The 26,406-nt window shown below is 43.4% G+C and overlaps 1 protein-coding gene and 1 long non-coding RNA gene across 2 annotated transcripts in view; one reads left to right on the top strand and one right to left on the bottom strand.

Moving 5' to 3' along the window:
• The first annotated feature begins 3,661 nt into the window (after positions 1 to 3,661).
• The window catches only part of LOC143935978 (adenosine deaminase-like), a 116,852-nt gene continuing 94,107 nt past the window's right edge, over positions 3,662 to 26,406 (top strand). The window contains exon 1 of the mRNA XM_077460222.1: positions 3,662 to 3,761. Coding sequence (XP_077316348.1) covers positions 3,726 to 3,761 — 36 coding nt within the window. The 5' untranslated portion in view covers positions 3,662 to 3,725. The remainder of the gene's footprint in view (positions 3,762 to 26,406) is intronic.
• On the bottom strand, positions 5,479 to 7,938 carry LOC143935981 (uncharacterized). The gene is made up of 2 exons (XR_013263597.1): positions 7,749 to 7,938; positions 5,479 to 5,791 (listed from the first exon to the last, which is right to left on the bottom strand). It is a non-coding gene; the product is annotated as an uncharacterized LOC143935981 (long non-coding RNA).

Genomic DNA, 26,406 nt, shown 5'->3' with positions numbered 1-26,406 from the left:
CCTATTCTTACTGAACGTGAAAATCCTACATTTTGGGTTGTCCCCAGAAAAGTAATGGAGGAGAACTCTTCCAATGGGAACAGTAGTTCTGGTGACCTGGAGGTCCCCAAGGGATTCCTTTTAATTTGCAGGGATTTCCTCTTGCTTCTGGTTTGGCTATGGGACAGGGAGTGAAGGGAAAAATTTCCAATGGCCCACAGATGGAAAAGAGAAAATTCTTACAGGGGTTATAACCCTCACTCATTCCTCTATTCAAATGGTAAAAAAATAAATAAATAAAAGTTTTGCCCGTAGTTCTACTTTAAAGCTGAAGTAAAAAGTCTCTACTGCAGTGGAGCTACCCACATACTGCAAGAATTGAAATGCTTGTTTATATCTAGGGGGACAGGAAAAGTACTCTTCTGATTCTCCAGGCTGTAAGGCTGGTCTGGCAGCTTCTTATCCCCTAAGCTCCAGCAGTCACATAGCCCTGCATTGGATTTGAGGATGCAGAGGAACTGTCAGATAGCAAAGTGTGAGGGAACACCAAGAGGAGAAGCAGCAAGTAACTAAAACTACTTTTTCTTATCCTCTAGACCACTGTACTCCAAACTATGGCCTGTGGGACAAATTGGGACCAATGCAAGATTTTTTTTTTCCAGCTCTCTAAGGCCGTCTTTAATATTGACTGGACCCTGGGCAAACATTTTCTTGGGCTCCCTCTTTCATGCAATTTCGCTCTCCGCATGCTTTGAGACATACAATAAATAGCAGCTAGACTTAAAATCATTTTACTGAATTGGATAAGGCAGCAATTGCGATTGGTTGCCAGAGGTTACAGTGTATCATTATCGCTCACTGACTCACTGCTAGAGATTACAGCACACATTATGGCTCACTGTTATTTTCTAGAGGTTACAGCACACGACTTCTGCTTGTTGTTTGGTTGCTAGAGATTACTGTACATCAATACTGCTCACTGATTGAATGCTAGAGGTTACTGAACATCTATACCATTCACTAATTGGTTGTTAGAGGTTACTGCACACGACTTCTGCTTGTTTGGTTGCTAGAGATTACTGTACATCAATACTGCTCACTGATTGAATGCTAGAGGTTACTGAACATCTATACCACTCACTAATTGGTTGTTGGAGGTTACTGCACATTATTACTGCTCACTAATTGGTTGCAAGAGGTTAGTGCATAGCATTACTGCTCACTGATTGGTTGCTAAAGGTTATAGCACATCATCTCCTCACTGCCTGCCTGCATACTCGCATGCACCAAAATTCAGGGGGCTGTGGCACCATGTTATTTTGAAGAATCCACCTCCCAATTTGCTTTCTTTTGCAAAACATGATGTTAAGCTTAATGACCGCAATTGTAGGCAGGACTTTCAAGCATCCTTTACCTCCCCAGTGGGCAGCATTCAGCAGAAGTGATGGTGGATGTGACCTTAGGGGGACAAGATATAAATATGAATGCCGCCTCTATTTAAATATCAATGCTGCGGTCCATGGCTATTTACATATTAATGCTGCCACTATTTACATATCAATGCAGGTTATTTTCATGTAAACACGGGGTCTGCAGGTGAGTCTTCTGTACATGGCAATAGGGCAGAGCTGGGCAGCAGACGTTTACACTAAGATATCGGGACACAGCACTAAAAGTTCAAGGGATAAGGGAATTTAAACTGGGATAGTTGGCAAGTATTAGGCAGCTGCTTTGGGTCCCACTACAATGATGGGGCTCAGGGCAGCTGCCCCTTTTGCCCTGCCTTAAAAACTGTCTTGCCTCTAATGTAAGATGGACTCGGATGGAAACTCTGGTGTAAGTGTGAACTCTCATGGAGACTCTTTTATATAAGGAGGGGGGCTGTGATGGGGACTCTGATGTAACGGAGCTGTGATAGCATCTCTTTTTTTTATATAAGGAAGGGGGCTGTGATGGGGAAATCCAAGATGTTACTGTTACCACCGGGTAAGGTGCTGGGAATCCTCCTAAGGATTTAGAGGGAATTGACCTTAGTTGAAGAAATTTCTTCTCACTTTCTGCAAACGAGGAACAGGAAGTGAAGGAAATATCTCCTGCGGGGACACTGCAAAAAAGACAGTTGGACTTTCAACCCTTTTCTTCTCTATCCCAAAGGAGTTTTGTCTATACATCCACTTTAGCTGTAAATGGGGGGGGGGGGGGGGGGAGACAGACAGGTCATGGTGGTGTGACAATGAGAAGCCCTCGGCACACACTATTCACCTCCCAGATTGTTCTTGTGTCCTGGTGATGGAGCACAAACAAGTGACACCCACGAGTCATGAGGACAGGTTTTGTCTGAGTACAACAAAGAAAGGCATGGGAACACATGAATACAAATTGTCACTCCCAAAAATAAGCTGCTGCTGATGGGAATCCAATAGACTAGCGCTTCAAAGGTGCGTCTACCTCTTGACCAGTGTGCCCTCCTAACCACCCCAATACTGGCATGTCTCTTCATGTCCCAAACATTGGAACCTTCTGTTATTTATTTCAGTATTAAAGCAGGATGGGAGTACAAAGGAACAAATGATGTGTTTGTACCCAGTTATTCAACTGTCATCTAAAAAAAAAAAAAAAAAAAATATATATATATATATATATATATATATATATATATATATATATATATATATATATATATATATATATATATATATATATATATATATATATATATATATATATATATATATATATATATATATAATGCCTTATTAGAATATTGTGTTTGTTTTTATATAACTTTTTTTTTTTATTGGATTAGAGAGCGTTATGGCCTGCCTTTATAGATATAGAGAGAGACAGAGATATAAATCCAGTCATATATCACAGCTATTTGTCATCTAATTAAAAATATTAAGTTAATATATATAATTATGAAACCATGTCATGTATCATAGCTATTCAATGGTCATGTAATAAGAAAAAAAAAAAAAAGATATAAAAAAAAAAGTTATATAAACGTGTGTGTGTGTGTATATATATCTCTATTCATTCTAGTCATATATCACAGCTATTCAATTCATCTAAAAAAAAAAAAAAATGTGAATAGCTGTTATATGTGACCTCATTTTTTCTCTCTCTATCTATTGGGCCATATGTCACAACTCTTCTATGGTCATCTCCTAAATAATATTTGTATTTTTTATATATAATTTTTTATAAAAACACACACACCTACCGGTACATTGGTCCAAGCTGGATCAATGCAATAATGTATAAAGGGCAGCAGATTAGCTCAGCTCAGGACCCAGAAGTTAAGTGGAGATCACTGGAGTAGTGCTGTCTACTACAGCAATTTCCAGCTTCCAGGGGTATTGGCCAGGTATGATAGAGATATATATATATATATATATATATATATATATATATATATATATATATATATATATAATTTATTTTTAATTATTTTTTTGCGTGTACATAATCTCGTTTCTATCCTGTGATCCCATCCTGGATCTGAAGTGTCGGGCACCCACTTGATGCTGATGGTAGCCCATCGCCATGCAGTCATCCTCCTCCTCCTCCTCCTCAGTAAGCGGACAGCACTGCGGATGATCGCAGCTGTCCCCGCACTGCTAGTACAGGGAGGGGGCGTGTCTGTGCCGGGCAAGGGGCGGGGAGGGGGCGGGGAGGGGCGGTGTAACCTGACAATATGATCTGTCATGCAGCAGGCAGCACAAAGGGGAAACTGAAGTTGCAGAATGGAGAGCAAGGCTTCCTCCTTAAATAAGCCCAAGGTAAAGCCATGTGTGCATGGGGTCTGCTTGTGTGCATGGCACTGGGGTGACAGGGAGGGAGGGGGGGTACAGTGTGCAGGGCACTGTGTGTATTGGAATCTATGGAGCCCGGAGGATGAATGGGAGATGTGTAGCGCTGTACTACTCTGCTCTGCCCTGGGGGTATTGCATGTGGTACACTTCTTTCTTGCACAGTCAGTACTTAGTCCGTACTCTGGCACAGATCTTGGCTCATGCCCCTTCTTACTTGGCAAATCTATCAAGTCCCGGAATACTCCACACCATGGCTTGCTGGGTGCAGGTATACCTGGACATCTGGAATGCCCCATGGCATGTCGGGTGAAGCAGTACCTGCACAGCTGGAATGCTCTATGATGTGGCATGCTGAGTGTAGTACAGCGGCATCTGGAATGCCCCATGAAATGGCATATTGGGTATAGTAATACCTGCACAATGGGAATGGCTGATGACATGGCACACTGGGTGTAGTAGTACATTGATATCTGGAATGCCCAATGACATGGCATACTGGGTGTAGTAGTATATTGATATCTGGAATGCCCAATGACATTGCATACTGGGTGTAGTAGTATATTGTTATCTGGAATGCCCAATGACATTGCATACTGGGTGTAGTAGTATATTGATATCTGGAATGCCCAATGACATTGCATACTGGGTGTAGTAGTATATTGATATCTGGAATGCCCAATGACAGGGCATACTGGGTGTAGTAGTACATTGATATCTGGAATGCCCAATGACAGGGCATACTGGGTGTAGTAGTACATTGATCTCTGGAAAGCCGCATGGCAGGTGAAGCAGTACCTGCATATTTGGAATTCTCCTGTGGGGTGGCATGCAGAGTGTAGTACATGAGCATCTGGAATGCCCCATGACATGGCACACTGGGTGCAGTAGTACCTGGACCCCGGAATGCCCCATGAAATGGCACACTGGGTGCAGTAGTACCTGGATATCTGGAATGCTCAATGAAATGGCACACTGGGTGTATTAGTAACTGGATATTTTAAATGCCCCATGACACAGCATGCTGAGTGAAGCAGTCCCTGCACTGCTGGAATGCTCTGTGGCATGGCATGGCATGCAGAGTTTATTACATGGGCATCGGAAATGCCCCATGAAATGGCATACTTGGTGTAGTAGTACCTGGACAACCAGAATGCTCCATGACATGCCACACTGGGTGTAGTAGTACCTGGACATCTGGAATGCCCAATGACATGGCCCACTGGGTGTAGTAGTATCTGGAATGCAGATGATATGGCACACTGGGTGTAGTAGTATCTGGAATGCAGATGACATGGCACGCTGGGTATAGTAGTACCTGCACATCTGGAATGCCCAATGACATGGCACACTGGGTGTAGTAGTATCTGGAATGCAGATGACATGGCACGCAGGGTGTAGTAGTACCTGGACATCTGGAATGCTCCATGACATGGCACACTGGGTGTAGTAGTGCCTGGACATCTGGAATGCACAATGACACAGCACACTGGGTGTAGTAGGGTCTGGAATGCAGATGACATGGCACACTGGGTGCAGTAGTGCCTACAATTATGGCAGGGAAAGAAGCCAGATGATATCATCACATCCCTCTAAAATACTAGGCACAATCAATCCCCGAATACATCAAAGAAATGGGATTCTTGAGGTGATCAATCTCTCAAAGAAAATCTCGCACATTTACAAATACATTAAAATATCAGAACTTTATTTACATATAGGTTAAAAGTCTTAGGGACACACCATCCTCAATATGTCTAAAATCAGTCATACACTATATAATGGTTGTATGCAGTTTTGGAACATAAACCCCCTTATACCCTTACATCCTCGCATCACTGTTATTATTACAAAGACATCCCAGCACATATATCCTTCCCAGTTGGTTGAATTCAGGAGATGTTGACACAAAGTGAGCTTTTGTTATGCTGTGGATGGATGGGGGAGTCCCAACACGTTTCGCCCTGAGGGCTTCTTCAGGGGTCCAAAGGGGCTATGTTCTGTTGGTGAAAAACACAAAAATAAACAAGCATGCAATTCAACAGATATAAATATCATAAGTGTAAAAAGAATAATTGTGTGAATGTACAAAACACATGTGAACTAGCACAAAAGGCGTGTAGTGTATGATTGATTTTAGACATATTGGGGATGGTGTGTCCTTATGATTTTTAACCTATATGTAAATAAAGTTCTAATATTTTATTGTGATTGTGTTAGATTTTCTTTGAGAGATTACTTGCCTCAAAAGTCCAATTTTTATCTGTTTCCTTAATGTATTCAGTGTTAATTTGTGTAGGTGTACCTGGATATCTGGAATGCCCCATGACAGGGCACACTGGGTGTAGAAGTACCTGGAATGCCCCTAGGCACTAGTTGAAGGAAACCCTTCAAGATGTTGTTTATATTTAGACCTATATCTGTTGGAATGTGTAGGGAAAATATCTGTTTTGTTTAATTTTCTAGTATAATCATGACACTTTGCTTTTGCTGTAGACAGGAAACATTGCATCATTGCAGTGCCTACAGGGGGTACCATCACTCTAGTTACAGAAATGTAGGCAGAATCCGGTGTACCAGCCAGTGGCAAACCTGTCAGTTTGATGGAGGAATTTTATAACACAAAGGTATGGGCGAGCTCTGGTGTTGGACAGGGGGATGGTGTATGCTTACCCAGCACCCAGGGTTCAGGGCCACCTGAGTACTATGGAAACTTACACTGGTAGGTTTTTATGTTACTGGAATCCTCATCCAAGGAAACTTTTTTTTTTTTTTTTTTTTAGTTCAGGGCTAAAGGGAAAAAAATTATATATAGTCATTTGTAATTCTGAAACGTTGCATATTAATATTCTGCATTCTCCTTTTACACCAGCAGTGGGAGCTCTAGTCTCCCTGTCAAGGGTTTCAGACTCTCCCTTTTTTTTTTTTTTTCTCCTTTTTTTTAGGATTATTTATTTATTAAGATAATTCCAGGTATAAAATATTTTATACATTATTGCATTGATCCAGCTTGGACCAATGTACCGGTAGGTGTGTGTGTGTGTTTTTATAAAAAATCAATTTATATATATATATATATATATATATATATATATATATATATATATATATATATAATATAATATAATATAATATAATATATATATATATAATATAATTTTTTATAAAAACACACACACCTACCGGTGCATTGGTCCAAGCTGGATCAATGCAATAATGTATAAAATATTTTATACCTGGAATTATCTTAATGAATTTTAACTATAATATATATATATATATATATATATATATATATATATATATATATATATATATATATATATATATATATATATATATATATATCTATCATACCTGGCCAATACCCCTGGAAGCTGGAAATTGCTGTAGTAGACTGCACTACTCCAGTGATCTCCACTTAACTTCTGGGTCCTGAGCTGAGCTGATCTGCTGCCCTGCAGTATAGTGAACACAGGAGGTTGGCTGCTCAACACATGGGGGGGGGGGGGGGGCATTCAGAAAGAATGCAAAGTATTCTCTGATTGGATGATGTGGAGATCATGAGGTCACCAATGTACCTCTCCAGCTCTTTCACATAGAGAACTCTTTGCAATCATTCAGAAAATGCAGAGCATTCCCATCCTGAGCGGCAAACCTCCTGTGTTCACAATGCAGCAGGGCAGCCGCTCAGTGCAGGACCCAGAAGCAAGTGGAGGTCACTGGAGTAGCGGTGTCTACTACAGAGATTTCCACCTTCCAGGGGCATCAGCCTGGTTTTGTTTTTACATAGTTGTTTGGTCCAAGCTGAACCTATGTGACTGTATAAAATATCCAGACCTAGAATTCTTTTTTTTTTTTTTTTTAAGTGGTTGTAAACCCTCACATATACCCAGTGAAGTGACAAGCCTCAGGTGATACACAGAGATGAAACAAATCCTCCTATATAAGTTGTACCTGTTTATCTGCAGTCTTCTCAACAGCTGTCCAGAATTTATAAAGCTTGTCTGAGCTGTCAGGAAAAAAAAGGGGACAGAGAGCTGAAGTTACACTCTGCAGAGCTCAGTGAGGAGAGCTGATTGGAGGAAAGGGACACTCCCCACTTCACACAGGAACAGAGCTAAGGCTGTCAATCGCAGGCTGTGTGCTGGAGATCCCTCCCCTCCTTTTTTTTTTTTTTTTTTCTCTGGGTGTCAGAAAAATTTGTCAGAAGTGACTCATGCAGATAGCAGAGGAACAGGATTGCAGAGAGAAATGACGCTGGGCCCTCATTTACATTGGAGCAGCTTGTCGTGGCAGATCAAAACTCGCATGACAAGTCGCACCCTATTGTTGGCAAAGGCCATGTTCAAGTCGATGCAACGCCAACTTTGCGGTGCCGCATCGATTTGAAAAAGTAGTTCCTGCACTACTTTTGCTGATTTCCGGTGTGACTAGAATGGACATCTGTGCAATATTTCTTAAGGGCACCCCAAATGTGCCTATGAGATGCGCGAGGCTCACTGCCAAAAAAAAGTTGCGGGAGCTACTCTTTGGCATGTTTGGGCATAGGGCAGCCCATTCAATTGACCTATGCTGCCACGTGGCAAATCCATACATATGTGAATGGGGGGCGTAACGTCTTAAAAAGAAAAGGCCCCTTGTTTAGAAAACGGAGTCCTCACAGCAGTTGTCATGCCTTATCAGGCTGATTTGTTAGGGGGGGGGGGTGGTTAAAGGGGACAAAGGGGCTGTTGTCACACTAGCTAAGCCATAGTGATCAGGGAATCCTTTGTTTAAACTGAAAAACAGTGTGCATGCCCTGTGTGTTTATAAACAATAAATACATACCAAAAACAAAAAACGCATTATAGCTTGCCATTAAAGGTCTACACTAAGCATTCGTTATATGTACAATGATCTCATAACATTTAACCAGCTCTTGTTGGAGTCAATCCACCCAAAAGTGATCTTTTTATAAAAGGTGGAGTCTGGTGGGCTCATTCAGCCCCTGGCATCTTGTATGTCTTGATACTTTAACAGAGAACCCTCCTACCCTGACACTGCTCCTGTCCGCTTAGGAGTTTTGATTGGAGAATTAGATGTCTGGAGGGTAGATCTCGTCTCCAGCAACCGCAAGAGATTCATCTGGTCCATATCCACACATTGGGGGGTATTTACTAAAGGAAAATCCACTTTGCACTGCAAGTGCACTTAGAAGTGAAGTCGCTGTAGATCCGAGGGGGACATGCAAGGAAAATAAAACAGCATTTTAGCTTGCACATGATTGGATGATAAAATCAGCAGAACTTCCCCTCATTTCAGATCTTCCCCTTAGATTTAGAGCGACTGCACTTCCAAGTGCACTTGCAGTGCAAAGTGGATTTGCCTTTCATAAATAACCCCCATAGTGTCTGATTTAGGCTCAGCGCACACTACTGTGACCTGAAAGTCACATGTCTGAGGCCCCTTTCACACGAGGCGGCTTCCACGGAGTCGGCCTCTGTCCGCCGGCTCAGCGGGAGATCTCTCCGTTGATCTATGCTGAGCCGGTGGATGACAGGTCCCTCTCTGCTCACTGAGTGGGGAGGGGCTTGTCCAGCGCCGCTGGTCTCTATGGAGAGATTGGATGAGATCTCGCCCGACGGATCCGGACGTAGGGCCATCCGTCTGCTTTTGGCGGATCGGACCGGATCGGATGTCAGCGGACATGTCACTGCTGACATCCGTCGCTCCATAGACCAGCATGAAGCGCCCATTCAGGTCCGCCATCAAAACTGACAGGCGGACCTGAACGGTCCGACAGTGTGAAAGGGGCTTTACTGTGCAACTTTGCCAGGCGACTTGATGCGAATTGAGTACTACTGTGATGCGACTTGATGCAACTTTGAAGGAAAATCTGCAGGGAATGCCTGGGTAATCTTCCTGTAATGTCAGATCTAAATCGCATCAATGTGGATGAGGATCTGACTTCCATTAAAGTCTATGGGCACAAGTCAGATAGAAGTAACAAAGAGATGGTCCCCTGCCCCCACCTTTAACTGGCCTTCACAGCAAGGAGCGTATGAAAGACAAAACCAGAGACAATTCCCAGCTCAACTCGCCAACCATCAACTGCTTACCAACAGAATGAACCCATCTAAGGTTCCATGCACACTGAAGCTCATAAATTAGCTGTTTTTGGGGCGTTTTTTGTAAACTCCCCTCTGTGTTATGTGTCCATTGACACATGGACGTTTTTGGATGTTTATCAACAGTGGAGTTTATGGGCTGTTTTCTGAATGCCATAAAATCGCATTCAAGAGTCGTTTTTCTGACCACAAAAAAAGGCAAGCGCTGATAAACGTTGATAAATGCTCAAAAAAGTGTGAGCTGGTGAGCCACCAGCAAGCAAGGGTCCATGCAGCTTATGATAAAACTTCAACTTCAGTAGTGTTAAGACCACGCTCATTGACTAACATGGGGTGTCACTCGACTTTGGGTCTCGCATGTTGGATCCCAAGTTGGGACAGTGTGCCCCGTGAACACTGATCTCTTCCACACTTTATCCAAATGGCAAAAAATGTATTCAAATACACTTTACAGATGGGCTCTAGGCTGATATAAAATCATAGAATGGAGCCCTGTGCTTCTTAATACAGTGTCAGTGGCAGGATATGACCTGATATCTGCCTATTGCAATCCCTGTACAGCAGAGCTGGAGTTTGAGAGGAAGAAGCAGCACAAGGAGCCACTCAATCAATTCGCTTGCGGACAAACATCCTGATGGGAGGAACAAGTAGAATGGCAGAGCGGAAATCATCACTATGCTGCTTCTCCATTCACTGTCCAGTCGCAGGCCAGGGGGTGGGTCCAAGATTGACCTTTAGGGTTCTGCCTCATCCCTTTAAATCCAAATACTTATTTAACTTCTTCCTGACCACCTCGCGCAGATCTACTGTGGCCGAAGGGCACATACAGGCAGAATAACGTACCTGAATGTTGCGCTTTAAGAGGTGGCTTGCGGGCACGTGCGTGCCCGCCGAAGGGGCTCCGTGAACGCGGGTCCCGCGGACTCGATCTCCGCGGGGATACCTGCGATCGTCTCATTGTGAGGAAGAAAGGGGCGGTGCTGAATTTAAAAAAGTATTTCCCCGTTCTGCCTAGTGAGTGTCCCTGATCTCTGCTCCCTGTAATCGGGAGCGGTGATCAGTGACGTGTCGCACACAATCCCTCCCCCACCACAGTTAGAATCACTCCCTAGGACACACTTAACCCCCACAGCGCCACCTAGGGGTTAACCCATTCACTGCCAGTTAAATTTTTACAGTAAGGCCCCTTTCAGACTGGGGCGTCTTTCAGGCGCTACAGCGCTAAAAATAGTGCCTGTATAGCGCCTGAAAAAATCTGGCCCCTTTCACTCCAGTGTGAAAGCCGGACACTGGAGCGGTGCGCTAGCAGGACGGTGAAATCAATGGGGCAGCGCGGCTATACCGCTGGTCAAAGCGCTGCTGCAGCGGAGCTTTGCGGGCAGTTTTAACCCTTTTTCGGGCACTAGCGAGGGGTTAAAACCATCCCACTAGTGGCCGCATACCACTAAAAAGCTGCTTTACCGCCGACGCCGCTCCCACCCCAGTGTCAAAGGGGCCTAATCGATGCAGTTTTTTAGTACAAGTTCTGTATTAATGCCAATGGTCCCAAAAAATGTGTCAAAATTGTGTGATGTGTCCGCCATAATGTCGCAGTCACAAAAAAAATAAAAAAAATCGCAGATCGCTGCAATTACTAGTAAAAAAAAAAAATATATATAACAATAAAAATGCCATAAAACTATCCCCTATTTTGTAGACGCTATAACTTTTGAGCAAACCAATCAATAAACGCTCATTGCGATTTATTTATTTTTTACCAAAAATATGTAGAATGTTTTATATATATTTTTTGGGGATATTTATTATAGCAAGAAATAATATAATGCGTTCCCCCCCCCCCCCCAAAATTGACGCATTTGTTTGTTTATAGCACAAAAATTAAAACTGCAGAGGTGATCAAATACCACCAAAAGAAAGCTCTATTTGTGGGGAAAGAAGGACGTAAATTTTGTTTGGGAGCCACGTCGCACGACCGCGCAATTGTCAGTTAAAGCGACGCAGTGCCGAATTGCAAAAAGTGCTCTGGTCAGGAAGGGGGTAAATTCTTCCTGGGGCTGAAGTGGTTAATTATTCTGTGGCTGATTAAGGTGGAAATTAAACTCACTTACCCCTGGTTCACACCTATGCATTTTTATTTTTTTTTGTGCGTTTTCAGTTTTGCAGACACACACTACAGTCCATTTAATATGGATGTAGTTCAGATCTGTGCATTTTTTTGGGTTCCATAGACTTCAATAGATCGAAAATGTGTATTGAAAAATGCAAAATGCACCTGGACTATGCAAACTGCAACCTGCATAAATGTGAATCAGGGCTTAGTGCCTATCTGCAACAAACTAGCCTCAGAATCTGTGTAATTCATATGTGTTTGGGTGTAAAGGGATGACTGCGAAAATCAAATATCTAGCAAGGTGGGACTTTATAGGTGCTGAAAAACTTGAAAGGGATGAGGTTGGAAACCCCAATTGACCTGGGATCCGAGGAATTGGGTTGAATGATGTTGGCCATCAAACTGAGGACATCTGGTGGCAGAAAAAAGTACTGCTGGAGGAAATCTATAGAATCAAGGTGAAGATTGGATCAAAAGCTGGTTTTGTTATCTTTTTAACTGCATTTTCATCAATATGATTTTTGCTCTGGTGATACTTATTACCGCATTGTGTGGTTTTACATATTTAGTTCCTAAATGTCACAGTGTAATCTTCCTCCAGTCCCCCCTTTTGTTGGGACATCTACCAGTACCCTAGAGGTAGAAATGCAGACATGGTGTCATGTGACCATACCACCCTTGTTGTGACCCCCAATAAAATGTCGAGATTTTAGGGGGACACTCGCATCCTCCTAAAAAGCCCAGCGGCGGAGAGCAGCAGGAATTCCTCTAATATTGTTATCTGTGACATTTCCTGAGTCCTCTCTCCGGTCTGTAATAGAATTTGTACATTAATACTATAATTGGAGGCAGTGTGCCAATATCCCGCCATGTGCAGAACTGGCCACATTACGATCTGTGTATGCTTCCCATGAAAACCTTTTATTGAGAAGAAAGGGAAAACCTTTCTACAAGTCTGCCGCTCGTTATACGAGGAGGATGTAAATATTTGACATTTTTTTTATTGAGCTTCTTTCACATATATTCTGACTTTTATTACACGCTGATTGAGGCTGCCTGCACACTATATAGCTTTTGTATAGCAAATATGGGGAAAACACCCGGCCCTCTTGGGGTGCCATTCATTGTTAATGTGTCAGAAACCATGCAATCAGACCGAGACAGAAGTACAGTTAAATCACACTTTTGTTTAATAATAAAAGAAAAAGAACAAAATTAGTCAAAACGTAGCCAAAGTTCAGTAACTGGAACGGATAGTCAGCCAAGCCAGAAGTCAGAGATCAATGTAGTGGAACAGCAAGCAGGATCTGGAGCCAGAAGGGATGTCAGCAAAGCAAGTCTTTAACCAGGAACGCAGGAGAGTTTCTTGTGACGTTGACCAAGGTGAAGGCAGAGATCCTCTGGGCTGAACGGCTTAAGTAGGCAGGACTGACGAGTGGCCAGCTCTGAGAAGGAAGGGCTGAGCCCAGCCCTGACATAATGGCACCCCAAACATGGCAGAACACGCGTGCTTTCCTTGCAGGGAGCTCAGGTGCATTAGCTACTTTGCTGCATTTTTCGTGCGTAGGGCAGCCCCATTAAAATGAATGAGATGCACTATGCGTGTGGCGCTACAACGTGTGGTATGTTTTTGTGCGCATCCATGAAACACTATAATGTGAATGCAGCCTGAGTAGGAAAGTTAAAGTATATGGTATGTAAAGCTAAAAACGTTTCAGGTCTAGTAGGCTTTTAGTCTGCACCTTGTTCAAATTCAGGAGGAATTTGCATATACTGTGGTGGTGTCCAAGTGAACATTCCATTGAAATATCTTTTTCTTTGAAAAAAAATAAATAAAAAATAAATAAATAAATATATATATATATATATATATATATAATTATAAAAAACACCACAGGACACGTTCTCCAATGGAAAATTTTCTTTTTACCTTTTGAGTATTCTTCACATCAAGACAATAAAATGCGAAAAAGAAAATTTTGCATTGGAGAACGTGTCCCTTTGTTTTTCTATTGGACACTGGTGGAAGATCCCCCTTTTTGACATTATACTCCAGAACGAAAAAGAAAGAAAAGGAAGTAACCCACTCTATGTTTGCATATATACAGATATATATAGCTATATACTTCCTTTTCTTTCTTTGGTGTGTGTGTGTGTGTGTGTGTGTGTGTGTATATGTATATAAATATATATAATTAGTACATGTCCAGCCAATACAGGCGAAAAAGTACTACGGGATACTTAAAAGTGAACCACTCCAAGTGCTCAACAAAATCCCAAGTGAAAAATATATATGAAATATATAAAAAAATATATATGAAAATATATATAAAAAACCCCAAAGTGAAAAAACTATAAACAAAGATGCCACAATTGTTCTCAAATGCAATTGTCCTAATTGTGACATCTTTGTTTATAATTTTTCACTTTGGTGTTTTTTTTTATATATATATATATTTTCTTATATATATATATATATATATATATATATATATATATATATATATATATATATATATATATATATATATATATATATATATATAATTTTTTTTAAATATTTTTCATATATTTTTTTTTCACTTGGGATTTTGTTGAGCACTTGGAGTGGTCCCCGGCTGGGAGTATCACACCTATAATAATATGCGTTGTGAGTCACTGGAATGATTGGTAAAAATGAATAATTCTTTGGGATATAATCGTATCACATGCACTATAGAAGTTTCGTGTTGTACACAAAAGCAATAGGGGGCGCAATCCTCAAACACTGTTAATAAATATTTTCCCCATCCAGGTGAGGGGGCTCAATTGAGTGTGCATATTGATATCATTTGTGATGGGCAAGAGCAAAATTTCTAATCAATTTCTAATTTAATTTCTTAATTGATTAGAATTTTTGAACACAGGTTAAAACCTCTGTGTGTGTGTGTGTGTTTGTTTATTTATTTTTTTTTATTTATTTTTTTTACTTCAGTCTTATTTATTTTATTTTATTATTATTTTTTTTTTCCATAATTTTTATTGTTTTGTTAATTTGTACAAATGAGAGTTTATCATACAGCATGTATCAAATAATGCTTATATTGAAAGAATGGTAAATAATATAGTATCTATTTGAACTAAAAAAAACATTTTGCCTGGTGTCAGGCTTTATAGTAGTCCTAACAAACTGTTAACACTTTTTAAATGCCACATACAGAAGCAAGGAAGGCCCCCCTCCCCCTTCACTGTCCCAGCAGGGACTCGGCAGCTCTGCTCCCCTCCCAGCAGTAACTCAGCAGCTCAGCTCACCCTGCTTTCAGCAGTAGCTGACCATCTCTTCTTCCTATCCCAGCAGTGACTCAGCAGCTCTGCTCCCCCTCCCAGCAGTGCCTCAGCAGCTCAGCTCATCCTGCTTCCAGCGGTAGCTGAGCATCTCTGCTCCCTATCCCAGCTGTGACTCAGCATCTCTGCTTTCTATCCCAGCAGTGACTCGGCAGCTCAGCTCACCCTGCTTCCAGCAGTAACTGAGCAGTTCTGCTCCCCCTCCCAGCAGTGACTCAGGAGCGTGGCTTAATCTCTTTCCCCTGCCAGGCTCAGTGCACCTTGCTCCCCTCCTTGCTAGGCATAGTTCCCAAGATAAGGATGAGGATGTGCATTGCATAACTGTGCATTGCAGACTGGTCCTCTTTAATCACTTTACGACCAGCGCGCGCCGATGTACGTCCATTTTTTGAAGAGGGATATCTCGGTAACGGCAGCAGCTGCTGACACACCCGATATATCCATCTCTTCAGGCACCGGTCGTGTATGCGATAATGGTGGTCACTGCGGCGGGTTCGCCGCGAGATCACCACTACAGGCGGTGGGAGAGGTGCCACCCCCCCTCCCGCCGCTCTCCCACGCCCTCTGCCGTTTACCGGAGCCGTCGGTAGAGACTGAGGCAATCGGGTCCTTCTTGCTGCTGGGTATGGAGACGAGTGAGGCTAAGATGGCCCCCACTCATCTCTATACCATAGGAGGGCGGAAGCGACGTCAAAACGTCACTTCCGCCCATACCTCTTAAAGGTATATTTTTTCAATGTCATTTTTTTCAAATTACATTTTTTTTTTTTTATTGCATTTAAGTCCAAATATGAGATCTGAGGACTTTTTGACCCCCAGATCTCATATTTAAGAGGACCTGTCATGATTTTTTCTATTACAAGGGATGTTTACATTCCTTGTAATAGGAATAAAAGTGACCCATTTTTTTATTTATTTTTTTAAAACTGTGTAAAAATAAATAAAATCAATTAAAATAAATAAGAAAAAAATCAAAAAAAGGTTTTTAAAAACACCCCGTCCCAACAAGCTTGCATGCAGAAGCGAGCGCATACGTGAGTAGCGCCCACATATGAAAATTGTAGTCAAACCACACATGTGAGGTAGAGCGAGGGCAATAATTCTAGCCCTAGACCTCCTCTGTAAAGCAAAAGATGCAACCTGTAGAATTTTTTAAATGTCACTTATGGAGATTTTTGAGGCTAAAAGTTTGACGCCATTCCACGAGCGGGCGCAAATTTGAAGCGTGACATGTTGGGTATCAATTTACTCTGCGTAACATTCTCTTTTTACAATATAATAAAAAAATTGGGCTCATTTTACTGTTGTCTTGTTTTTTTATTCAAAAAAGTGAATTTTTTTCCAAAAAAAGTGCACTTGCAAGACGGCTGTGCAAATATGGTGTGAAAAAAGTATTGCAATGACCGCCATTTTATTCTCTAGAGTGTTAGAAAAAAACCAAAATAAAATGTTTTGGGGGTTCTAAGTAATTTTCTAGCAAAAAAAAAAACAGTTTGAAACATTTAAACAGAGAGTCTGAAAAAGAGGCCTGGTCCTTAAGTGGTTAAGGTAGAATGAAAATGTATAAGCCAGTGATGTGCTCCGCTTTTTCATATAACCCCCCTGGCTTCTTTGCATATTTTTAAAGCTGAGTAAGTCAGAAAAGTGCTTTTCTGGCTCTTCTGGATTTTTTCAAGGTTGTGGTAAATTGATTTCAACATGAAATATTGAAATCTTGTTTTTCTTCCTTGTTATTCACAGAAGTGCCGCAATGTTTTCACCATTAGGGAAGCGCAGCCGTCTGCACTGGACCCGGTCCCTTGTGTAGATCTCTCCCATCTCCGGGTGTTCTGTATGAACACTTCTCCTTTTATTATGTTCCCTTCTAATTTCTGCATTTAAAGGATCCGTCCACCCAAAAGTGGTACTTTGCCTATCAATGGAGCCTGGTGGGTTGAAGCTTCCTGTAGGTCTCCCGGCCATGATTCCTGACTCTGGTCACCAGGGAGGTCTTTATGTTCCCTGCTCCCAGGGTTGGTGCAAGGATTTTTTACACCCCAGGCGAAACCTCATTTTGCCACCCCTTCTTGACCCCACCCCTTTTCGCTGCCCATGTAAATCCTACCTTTTTAATGAAGCGCCCATCAAATGCAGCCTCACCAGCACCCTTCAAATGCGGCCTCACCAGCGCCGCCCATCAAATTCAGCCTCACCAGCGCCGCCCATCAAATTCAGCCTCACCAGCGCCCATCAAATTCAGCCTCACCAGCGCCCATCAATGAATGAATGCTTGCTTGCTTCCATTTATTTGGGAGTCGTCACACAGACACAGTCCTCTGCCACTATGTGCAAATGGAGTGGCGGTTGCCTGCTGATGCTGAGACTTAGGTGCTTGCTGCAGAGAGAAGAGAGTATGAAAACCAGTGGCTGGGCGCCCTACGCAGCAGGGCACCCTAGGTGGCTGCCTAGTGGTAGCGCCAGCCCTGCCTGCTCCTCTCTGTGTGTCCCACATTCTCCCCTTACCTTCTCTAGAATAGAAAAGACATAAAAATCCAGCAGGGATGGTGGGCACCCCCCACAACAGTGTTTAGAAGATGCTGAAGAGATTGTACCATGGAGCGGTCATTTGGATCAATGCATGTGCGTACAGGTGTGTGTTGTGTTTTTTTTTTTTTTTTTTTTGTAGTAGTATTAGGCATGTGTGTTGTGATTAATCCTCACACAATACCCTTTTGCGTTGATGTTACTGACATGCTTTATTAATGCGTTTTTTTACTTTACAATTCGTAGTGGATAGAGTTAACAGTCATTGCCCAAGACCTGCTGATACCTGTTGCCAAAATGCATGTTACATGCGTTTTTTTTTTTTTTTATAAACACGTATTACAAAAACAGAAACTGGAACCTGCTAATGACAACAAGACAGTCATTTGGTTTCCTTATCAACACTGTTATGTGTGCAGTGAGTTTGGGAACCGGAGTGGTGAGGTTGGCTATGCTCTACTGCCTGCTTGATACTCGGAGCAAACCCAGAGCTGTGTCAGACTGCGGAGACAGACCATGCAGTCTTTTCCCATGAACCTTGTACTTTTTATATATAGATGCACTGGGCCTGAAAAACTGTTGATGGCATAGGCAGTAATTAGGGTTGCCACCTGTCTGGGATTCATCCGGACAGTCCGGGTTTTGACTTGTGTTCGGGTTTCAGGTGGACTGAAACTCGTGTTGTACAGATTTTTTAGGTGCTCCTATAAATAGGTAACTATAACAGGTAATCCTGCCCCAAAGAAGCTTCTGTATGGCCCATCATACTCAGAATTGTTAGTAAATAGTATTATTGTTTTCAAAAAACACTAGTTGCAGCATAAGTTTATTTGAAATTCAGGGCACCACTGTGATCAGATATAACACGGGGGAAGTCGTATTCCTGCACAACCACCACGTTTGGGTGGAAGACATCACTGGACTGGTGTGCTGGAGGCTGGCTAATGACCGATCACTATATGGAAGATATAAAAGGAATTGCTTCCAATGGGTAATATTGCACTTGTAGGTGGTAGGACTCCATTGGGATCTAGGGCTGCTACCTTTCTGATAATGACCATGGGGGCATTACCGCAGGGAACACTTGGGTGATTGGAGGAGAGCACTCGATGTCCAAATAAGTGTCACTTGTTGTTTTTTATGGTTTATTGAAAATAGAGCCAACGCATTTCAGGGAAACTGCATTCCCCTTCTTCAGGGCTATATGTATGTGTATATGTATATGTATGTGTATATATGTGTGTGTGTGTGTGTGTGTGTATATGTATATATGTGTGTATATGTATATATATATATATATATATATATATATATATATATATATATATATATATATATATATATATATATAGAGAGAGAGAGAAAGATGCATGGTAAAAATGTATAGCCTGTCCATAGGATGTGTACAAAGTGCATAACAAAAATCTGTGTTATACATAGTTTCAAGATAAAGTGGAATCTTGAGACTATGTATAACATAGATTTTTGTTTGTACAAATCCCATGGACTGGCTATAGATGTTTACAATGCATCTTTCTCTATATACTATCCCTGAAGAAGGGGGTGCTGTTCCCCCGAAACGCGTTGGCTCTATCTTCAATAAACTATAAAAACCAACAAGTGAGTTTTTTGTTTGTTTTTTCGGACATTGGGGGCTCCTCTCATCACGCAAATGTCCACAGCCACCAATCAGAGTTAGCTGGGCCCATTTTTACTAACCTCTTTATCATGTTAATGGCTTCTGTATGTTCACATTCTGGCGCCCATTCTTTTTAATAATCCCGGGCCCTTAAAAAAAAGCCACAATCTTCATTTTCATTTTTCCCTGCTCACCCTTTTTCTATCTCGAGACTGCTTTGAATTGCAGTGTGCATGATCTATCTCTATCTCTATCTTTATCTCTATCTCTATCTCTAGTGCCTTGCGAAAGTATTCGGCCCCCTTGAACTTTTCAACCTTTTGCCACATTTCAGGCTTCAAACATAAAGATATAAAAAAATTTTTTTTTTTCGTGAAGAATCACCAACAAGTGGGACACAATTGTGAAGTGGAAAAAAATCTATTGGATTTTTGAAACTTTTTTAACTAATAAAAAAATGAAAAGTGGTGCGTGCAAAATTATTCGGCCCCTTTTACTTTAGTTTTCAGCAAACTCACTCCAGAAGTTCAGCGAGGATCTCTGAATGATCCAATGTTGTCCTAAATGACTGATGGTGATAAATAGAATCCACCTGTGTGTAATCAAGTCTCTGTATAAATGCACCTGCTCTGTGATAGTCTCAGGGTTCTGTTGAAAGCGCAGAGAGCATCATGAAGACCAAGGAACACACCAGGCAGGTCCGTAATACTGTTGTGGAGAAGTTTAAAGCCGGATTGAGTTGGTCCACCCATTGCTGCTATAACAGCTTCCACTTTTCTGGGAAGGTTTAGGAGAGTGTCTATGGGAATGTTTGACCGTTCTTCCAGAAGGGCATTTGTGAGGTCAGACACTGATGTAAAGGTCTGGCTTGTAGTCTCTGCTCTAATTCATCCCAAAGGTGTTCTATCGGGTTGAGGTCAGGACTTAGTGCAGGCCAGTCAAGTTCCCCCACCACAAACTCGCTCATCCATGTCTTTATGGACCTTGCTTTGTGCACTGGTTCAAAGCATTTGGTGGAGGGGGGATTATGGTGTGGGGTTGCTTTTCCCGGGTTGGGCTTGGCCCCTTAGTTCCAGTGAAGGGAACTCTTAAGGCGTCAGCATACCAAGACATTTTGAACAATTTTATTCTCCAAACTTTGTGGGAACAGTTTGGGGATGGCCCCTTCCTGTTCCAACATGACTGCTCACCAGTGCGGAAAACAAGGTCCATAAAGATATATAAGCGCTGCTCAAACTGTTGGCGTTATATAAATCCTGTATAATATAATAATAAAGACATGGATGAGTGAGTTTGGGGTGGAGGAACTTGACTGGCCTGCACAGAGTCCTGACCTCAACCTGATGGAACACCTTTTGGGGTGAATTTGAGTGGAGAGCCGGAGACTACAAGCCAGGCCTTCTCGTCCAACATCAGTGTCTGACCTCACAAATGCGCTTCTAGAAGAATGGTCAGATATTCCCATAGACATGCTCCTAAACCTTTGTGGACAGCCTTCCCAGAAGAGTTGCAGCTTTTATAGCTGCAAAGGGTATTGAACCCTTCGAACTAAGGGGATGCCATTAGTGTGTGTGTGCGCGCGCATGCGCGCGCAGGCAGGTGTCCCAATACTTTTGGTAATATAGTGTATCTTTCCTTGTGGGTTTCTCATATGGCTATCTGAGTGGGCTCTCTGTTCCATAGACATAGTGGTGTTTTGTGGATGAGGACTTTTTTCACAGTCAGTTTGGTTTTAGGGGATGACTTTGTATGTACCTTACCTACAGAGATAATGTGCATGACCCTGTGCACTTGTGTTGTGACCAGGCTGTTATTAGCTGCCGTGGTGACAATAATGAGTGCTGCCATTCGGTGATCCTTGTTAGTTGATGGTGGAAAAACTGCTTTGTTCTAAGAATTAAACTTGACTGACCAGAAGCAGAAAATGGTTACTACCCTATGGCCAGGTTTGTGACCATCTGAGAAGACACCAATGTTAGGAGTTCTTTCACACTTTTGTTTTTTGATGCATGTTACGTTGTACAACGAATGTGGCCAATGGCCAAACTCCAAAATGAGCTTTCATGTGTTAACATAATGTTAGTCATAAAGGTGAGTCCTTTTTCAATATATTTAAATCCTCAGCTTTTGTTAATATACCTGGTGATTCTGCCATGGAGGTTTGCCCAGGCCCTTTATTAAGTGGCAACGCTCTGTCTCCGTCTTCTGATTGTGCTAATGGAGACTGCAAGTGTCTGTTTTAACACAATGTGGCATGCAGCCATCACTGAAGTGTATGTAGACACAAGGTGGCTACAAAGGGCCTGCAGGAGATCAGCAGCACAGAGATATAACACAAGATAAAAAGGGGTGAAAATAAGGATTTTATTAAAAAAAAAAAAAGTTTGTTTAGTGCTACAAAGTACTTCCACAAACCTCGTGTGTTGGGCTCAGATGTCGAGGACCTTTTTTTATAACTGAAATCAGCAACGTCATCTCCTTTCCTGAACTCGGCGGGCACATATCTGTGGGAGCGGCAGAAGTGTGGACTGTGGATGGCTGACTTGGCACATTTGTTTGATGTGATCCAAGGGCATTGCTCTTCTGTAAAACCCAAAACTGTTCAATTATGACATCATTACACCCCAACTTCCTCCATCTCTGGCAGAAGTGAAAATGCTTATGTTCTCCTATTTTCCGATAGTGCCCCGTGCCCACACAGCGCCGGCCAATACTGGGATTAGGTTCGGGTATCAGCAAAATGCCAGCTTGTGTCTTTCCAACCCCATGGAAGTTTGCATGCAGTCAGGCAGACCTTTCTACTGCATACGGTACATGTTAGATGTAGAGCAGATTGTACAATTGCATTGTAGCACGTCGTGAGTCGAGCAGTTTTTCTGCACCCCCCACCCTGCAATGTCACAGTGATCTGCTGACAGTGTGTACTGTGGGGCCAGAGGGGTTCCCTGTCCTCCCCGCACACTATTGGTCAGCTTGTTGTATAGATCACACTGTGTATGGGGACCTCCCTCCTCTCCCTGGATGACCTGGACTCTGTACAAATGCCTTCTTTTTCCTGTACTCTACTGCAGCTGTGTACATAGTTCTGTATTTATATATCAGAGGACTCAGCAGACCCCCCTGTGCGCTATATATACAGTATATTATACCATGGACAGAGCGGGCTTGTGGAGGGGGGATTATTGATTTGTATGGCAGTGCACCCCTCGTCCCCTTTCCTTTACCCTATCACTATATTTTCTCTCTCTCTCTCTTTTTCTCTTTCTCCCCCCCCCCCCCCCCCCCCAACTCTTAGCCCTTGTACACACGGTCGGAGATTCCGTCGGAATGTTTCCCATCGGACCGCTTTGTCGGATATTCCGACTGTATGTGGTGTGCATCGGACTGTTTCCGTCGGAATATCCGACGGACCAATCTTTCCAACTTGCCGGTAAAATTTTCAGACAAAATGCTCCTATCGGACATACTCCGATCATGTGTAGCCTACTCCGACGGACAAGGTGCCACGCATGCTCACTCTTCTCTCCCCCCCTTTCTCTCTCTCTCCCCCCCTTTCTCTCTCTCCCCCCCCCCCTTTCTCTCTCTCTCCCCCCCCTTTCTCTCTCTCTCCCCCCCCTTTCTCTCTCTCTCCCCCCCTTTCTCTCTCCCCCCCTTTCTCTCTCTCTCTCCCCCCCTTTCTCTCTCTCTCTCTCCCCCCCTTTCTCTCTCCCCCCCTTTCTCTCTCCCCCCCTTTCTCTCTCCCCCCCTTTCTCTCTCTCCCCCCCTTTCTCTCTCTCTCTCTCCCCCCCTTTCTCTCTCTCTCTCCCCCCCTTTCTCTCTCTCTCCCCCCCTTTCTCTCTCCCCCCCTTTCTCTCTCCCCCCTTTCTCTCTCTCTCCCCCCTTCTCTCTTCTCTCTCTCTCTCTCTCTCTCTCTCTCTCTCTCTCTCTCTCCCCCCCCTTTCTCTCTCCCCCCCTTTCTCTCTCTCTCCCCCCCTTTCTCTCTCTCCCCCCCCCTTTCTCTCTCTCTCCCCCCCTTTCTCTCTCTCTCTCCCCCCTTTCTCTCTCTCTCTCCCCCCCTTTCTCTCTCTCCCCCCTTTCTCTCTCTCTCCCCCCTTTCTCTCTCTCTCCCCCCCTTTCTCTCTCTCTCCCCCCTTTCTCTCTCTCTCCCCCCCTTTCTCTCTCTCCCCCCCTTTCTCTCTCTCTCCCCCCTTTCTCTCTCTCTCCCCCCCTTTCTCTCTCTCCCCCCCTTTCTCTCTCTCTCCCCCCTTTCTCTCTCTCTCCCCCCCTTTCTCTCTCTCCCCCCCTTTCTCTCTCTCTCCCCCCTTTCTCTCTCTCTCCCCCCCTTCTCTCTTCTCTTCTCTCTCTCTCTCTCCCTCTCCCCCCCTTTCTCTCTCTCCCCCCCTTTCTCTCTCTCTCCCCCCCCTTTCTCTCTCTCCCCCCCTTTCTCTCTCTTCCCCCCCCCCTTTCTCTCTCTCCCCCCCCCCTTTCTCTCTCTCCCCCCCCCTTTCTCTCTCCCCCCCTTTCTCTCTCTCCCCCCCCTTTCTCTCTCTCCCCCCCCCTTTCTCTCTCTCCCCCCCCTTTCTCTCTCCCCCCCCTTTCTCTCTCCCCCCCCTTTCTATCTCTCCCCCCTTTCTCTCTCTCTCTCTCCCTCTCCCCCCCTTTCTCTCTCTCTCTCTCTCTCCCTCTCCCCCCTTTCTCTTTCTCCTTCTCTCTCGCTCTCTTTCTCTCGCGCTCTTTCTCTTTCTCCTTCTCTCTCGCTCTCTTTCTCTCGCGCTCTTTCTCTTTCTCTCTCGCTCTCTTTCTCCTTCTCTCTCGCCCTCTTTCTCCCCCCCTGCTCTTTCTCCCCCCCGCTCTCTTTCTCCCCCCCCTCTCTCTTCTCTTCCCTTGTCTCTCTCTTTCCTGCATAATGGTTGGCTGATGCTGATGTTCCCATACACGTATTATTTCACGGTTGAGCAATGTACTGTACCTTCCATTATAAAGCTTAGTGACCTACATCCTTTTGGCATCATATGTAACTTGCCGTCTCTGCAAAGTATACCAAGGCCTGAGTCTGCTTTCTGTATGTGCTTTTTTTTTTTTTTTTTAAATAGATTTTTGGAAAAGATGCATAAGGATACATTACAGTAAAAAAGGAAAGACAAATAATAAAAACATACTAATGTGCAAAAATACCAACAGACCTTACTGCATGAAAACATGGAACTGATTTGTTATATAGAAAGTCCACAACAAGGATTTAGGCTCTGTTCACATCTAGGCATTTATGGGCGTTTTTCTGCTCTAAGCCTCAGCTTTAAAACAAGACAAATCCCATTCATTTCACAGGCCCCTGTTCACATCTGAGCGTTCTGTCGCCTAAAGCAAAAAGGCCATCGCTCAAAAAAGTGCTGACTTTTAAAATGAGGACAGTTACCTGTCCAGGGAGCCCACGATGTCCTCACTCAAAGCCGACCCGTCCCTCGGCTCCGGGTGGAGGCGCCGGCATCTGACTGCTCCCTGCTGTCTTCTGGGACCTGTGTGTCTCCCAGAAGATGGAGGAGGGGCTGGAAATGGCGGAGATCACTGCGGATTCTGTGGCGCTCTTTCCCCAGAAGTCGGAGAAAATACCTGAATTAGACATGTATCTGCCCCCTCCCCTCGAAATGTATCAAATGTGACCCCGGAGGGGGGGAGGAACCGGTTCAGCAGAAGTTCCATTTCTGGGTGTAACGCCGCTTTAAGAGTCCCAGCTAGCTGTAATATGTAATAAAAATACATAACTACCGCTACATAGGCAAAGGGTCACTATGACTTCATGATCTGCTCAGAGTTCAGCTTTAATCCCAGGTGAGTGCTTTGGTGTGGAGAGATCATATCCTTACAATTAACCATTGAAACGTTTAGAAGGTCGATCACTAATTATCTTATTGGCTCTATGCCAAACCAGTATATCGGGAAACCTGCATTACATCCAACGTGACAGACGGGTAGCAATGGAGTTATCATTTCATTTGCCATGTCTGTGGCAGCCAGTGGAGATAAAGGGGATGGGGGGCCTCTTAAACTGAAATCAATACGGGTCTGTGAATGGCGGGTATAGCCCGTCCTTCACATATCATCTATCTTTCTCAGCTTGGGCACTCTTAACAGCGAGAGCCCAGTGGGAGCCCCTAGGAAGGATATGTCTTGTTGGCCTTTAGAAGGTCACATTGATGGATACGGCTGTGTGTTTTGTGTATGGTACTTGAGGGGGTCCCGCTCCACACCACCATATGATTTATTTATACGTTCTTTGCAAAGGAAAGCAAAAGGACATGGACAATGTTTGCATAGCTGGTAGGTCTCCAAACAAGCTGACTTGGAGATTTCTTTCTAGCATCGGGATGCAAGTTGGATTTTCTTATACTGCAGCCATAAAGCTGCTGAATGTATTTTCATCCAATTTAAATATACAGTTGTGCTCAAAAGTTTGCATACCCTGGAGAATTGGTAATATACAGTATGTGCTATTTTTAAAGATAACATGAGTAAGCAGGCAAAACACATTTCTTTTATCTCTTATGGGACTTATATTCTGTAACTGTAGGTCATAACAGAATGGCACAATCATAAAACAAAACATGGCAACAAGTAAACAAATGAAATTCCCCCTGTTCAAAAGTCTGCATCCCCTTTGTTCTTAATACTATGTATTGCCCCTTTTAGCGTTGGTGACCGCGTCTAGTCTTTTGCAGGTCATGCAGACTCTTTGGTCGTCTTGCATGAACTGCACGTTTGAGATCTCCCCAGAGTGGCTTGATATTAAGGTCATGAGCAGTGGCGGCCCGTCCATAGAGGGCGCACAGGCGCCACCTCCCCTATCCATGTATCCAGCCCCCTGGCCTACATATCAGGGCACTGGACTATGGTTTCTAATGGGGCAGGTCGTGAGATCTGTTTCCCAATTGG

The sequence above is a fragment of the Lithobates pipiens genome, unplaced genomic scaffold (genome assembly GCF_037356315.1).
Source record: "Lithobates pipiens isolate NorthernLeopardFrog02 unplaced genomic scaffold, aLitPip1_a1.2 Scaffold_28, whole genome shotgun sequence".
NCBI lineage: Eukaryota > Metazoa > Chordata > Amphibia > Anura > Ranidae > Lithobates > Lithobates pipiens.
Note: the sequence above shows the minus strand (reverse complement) of the source record. Positions and strands in the feature narration are given on the sequence as shown.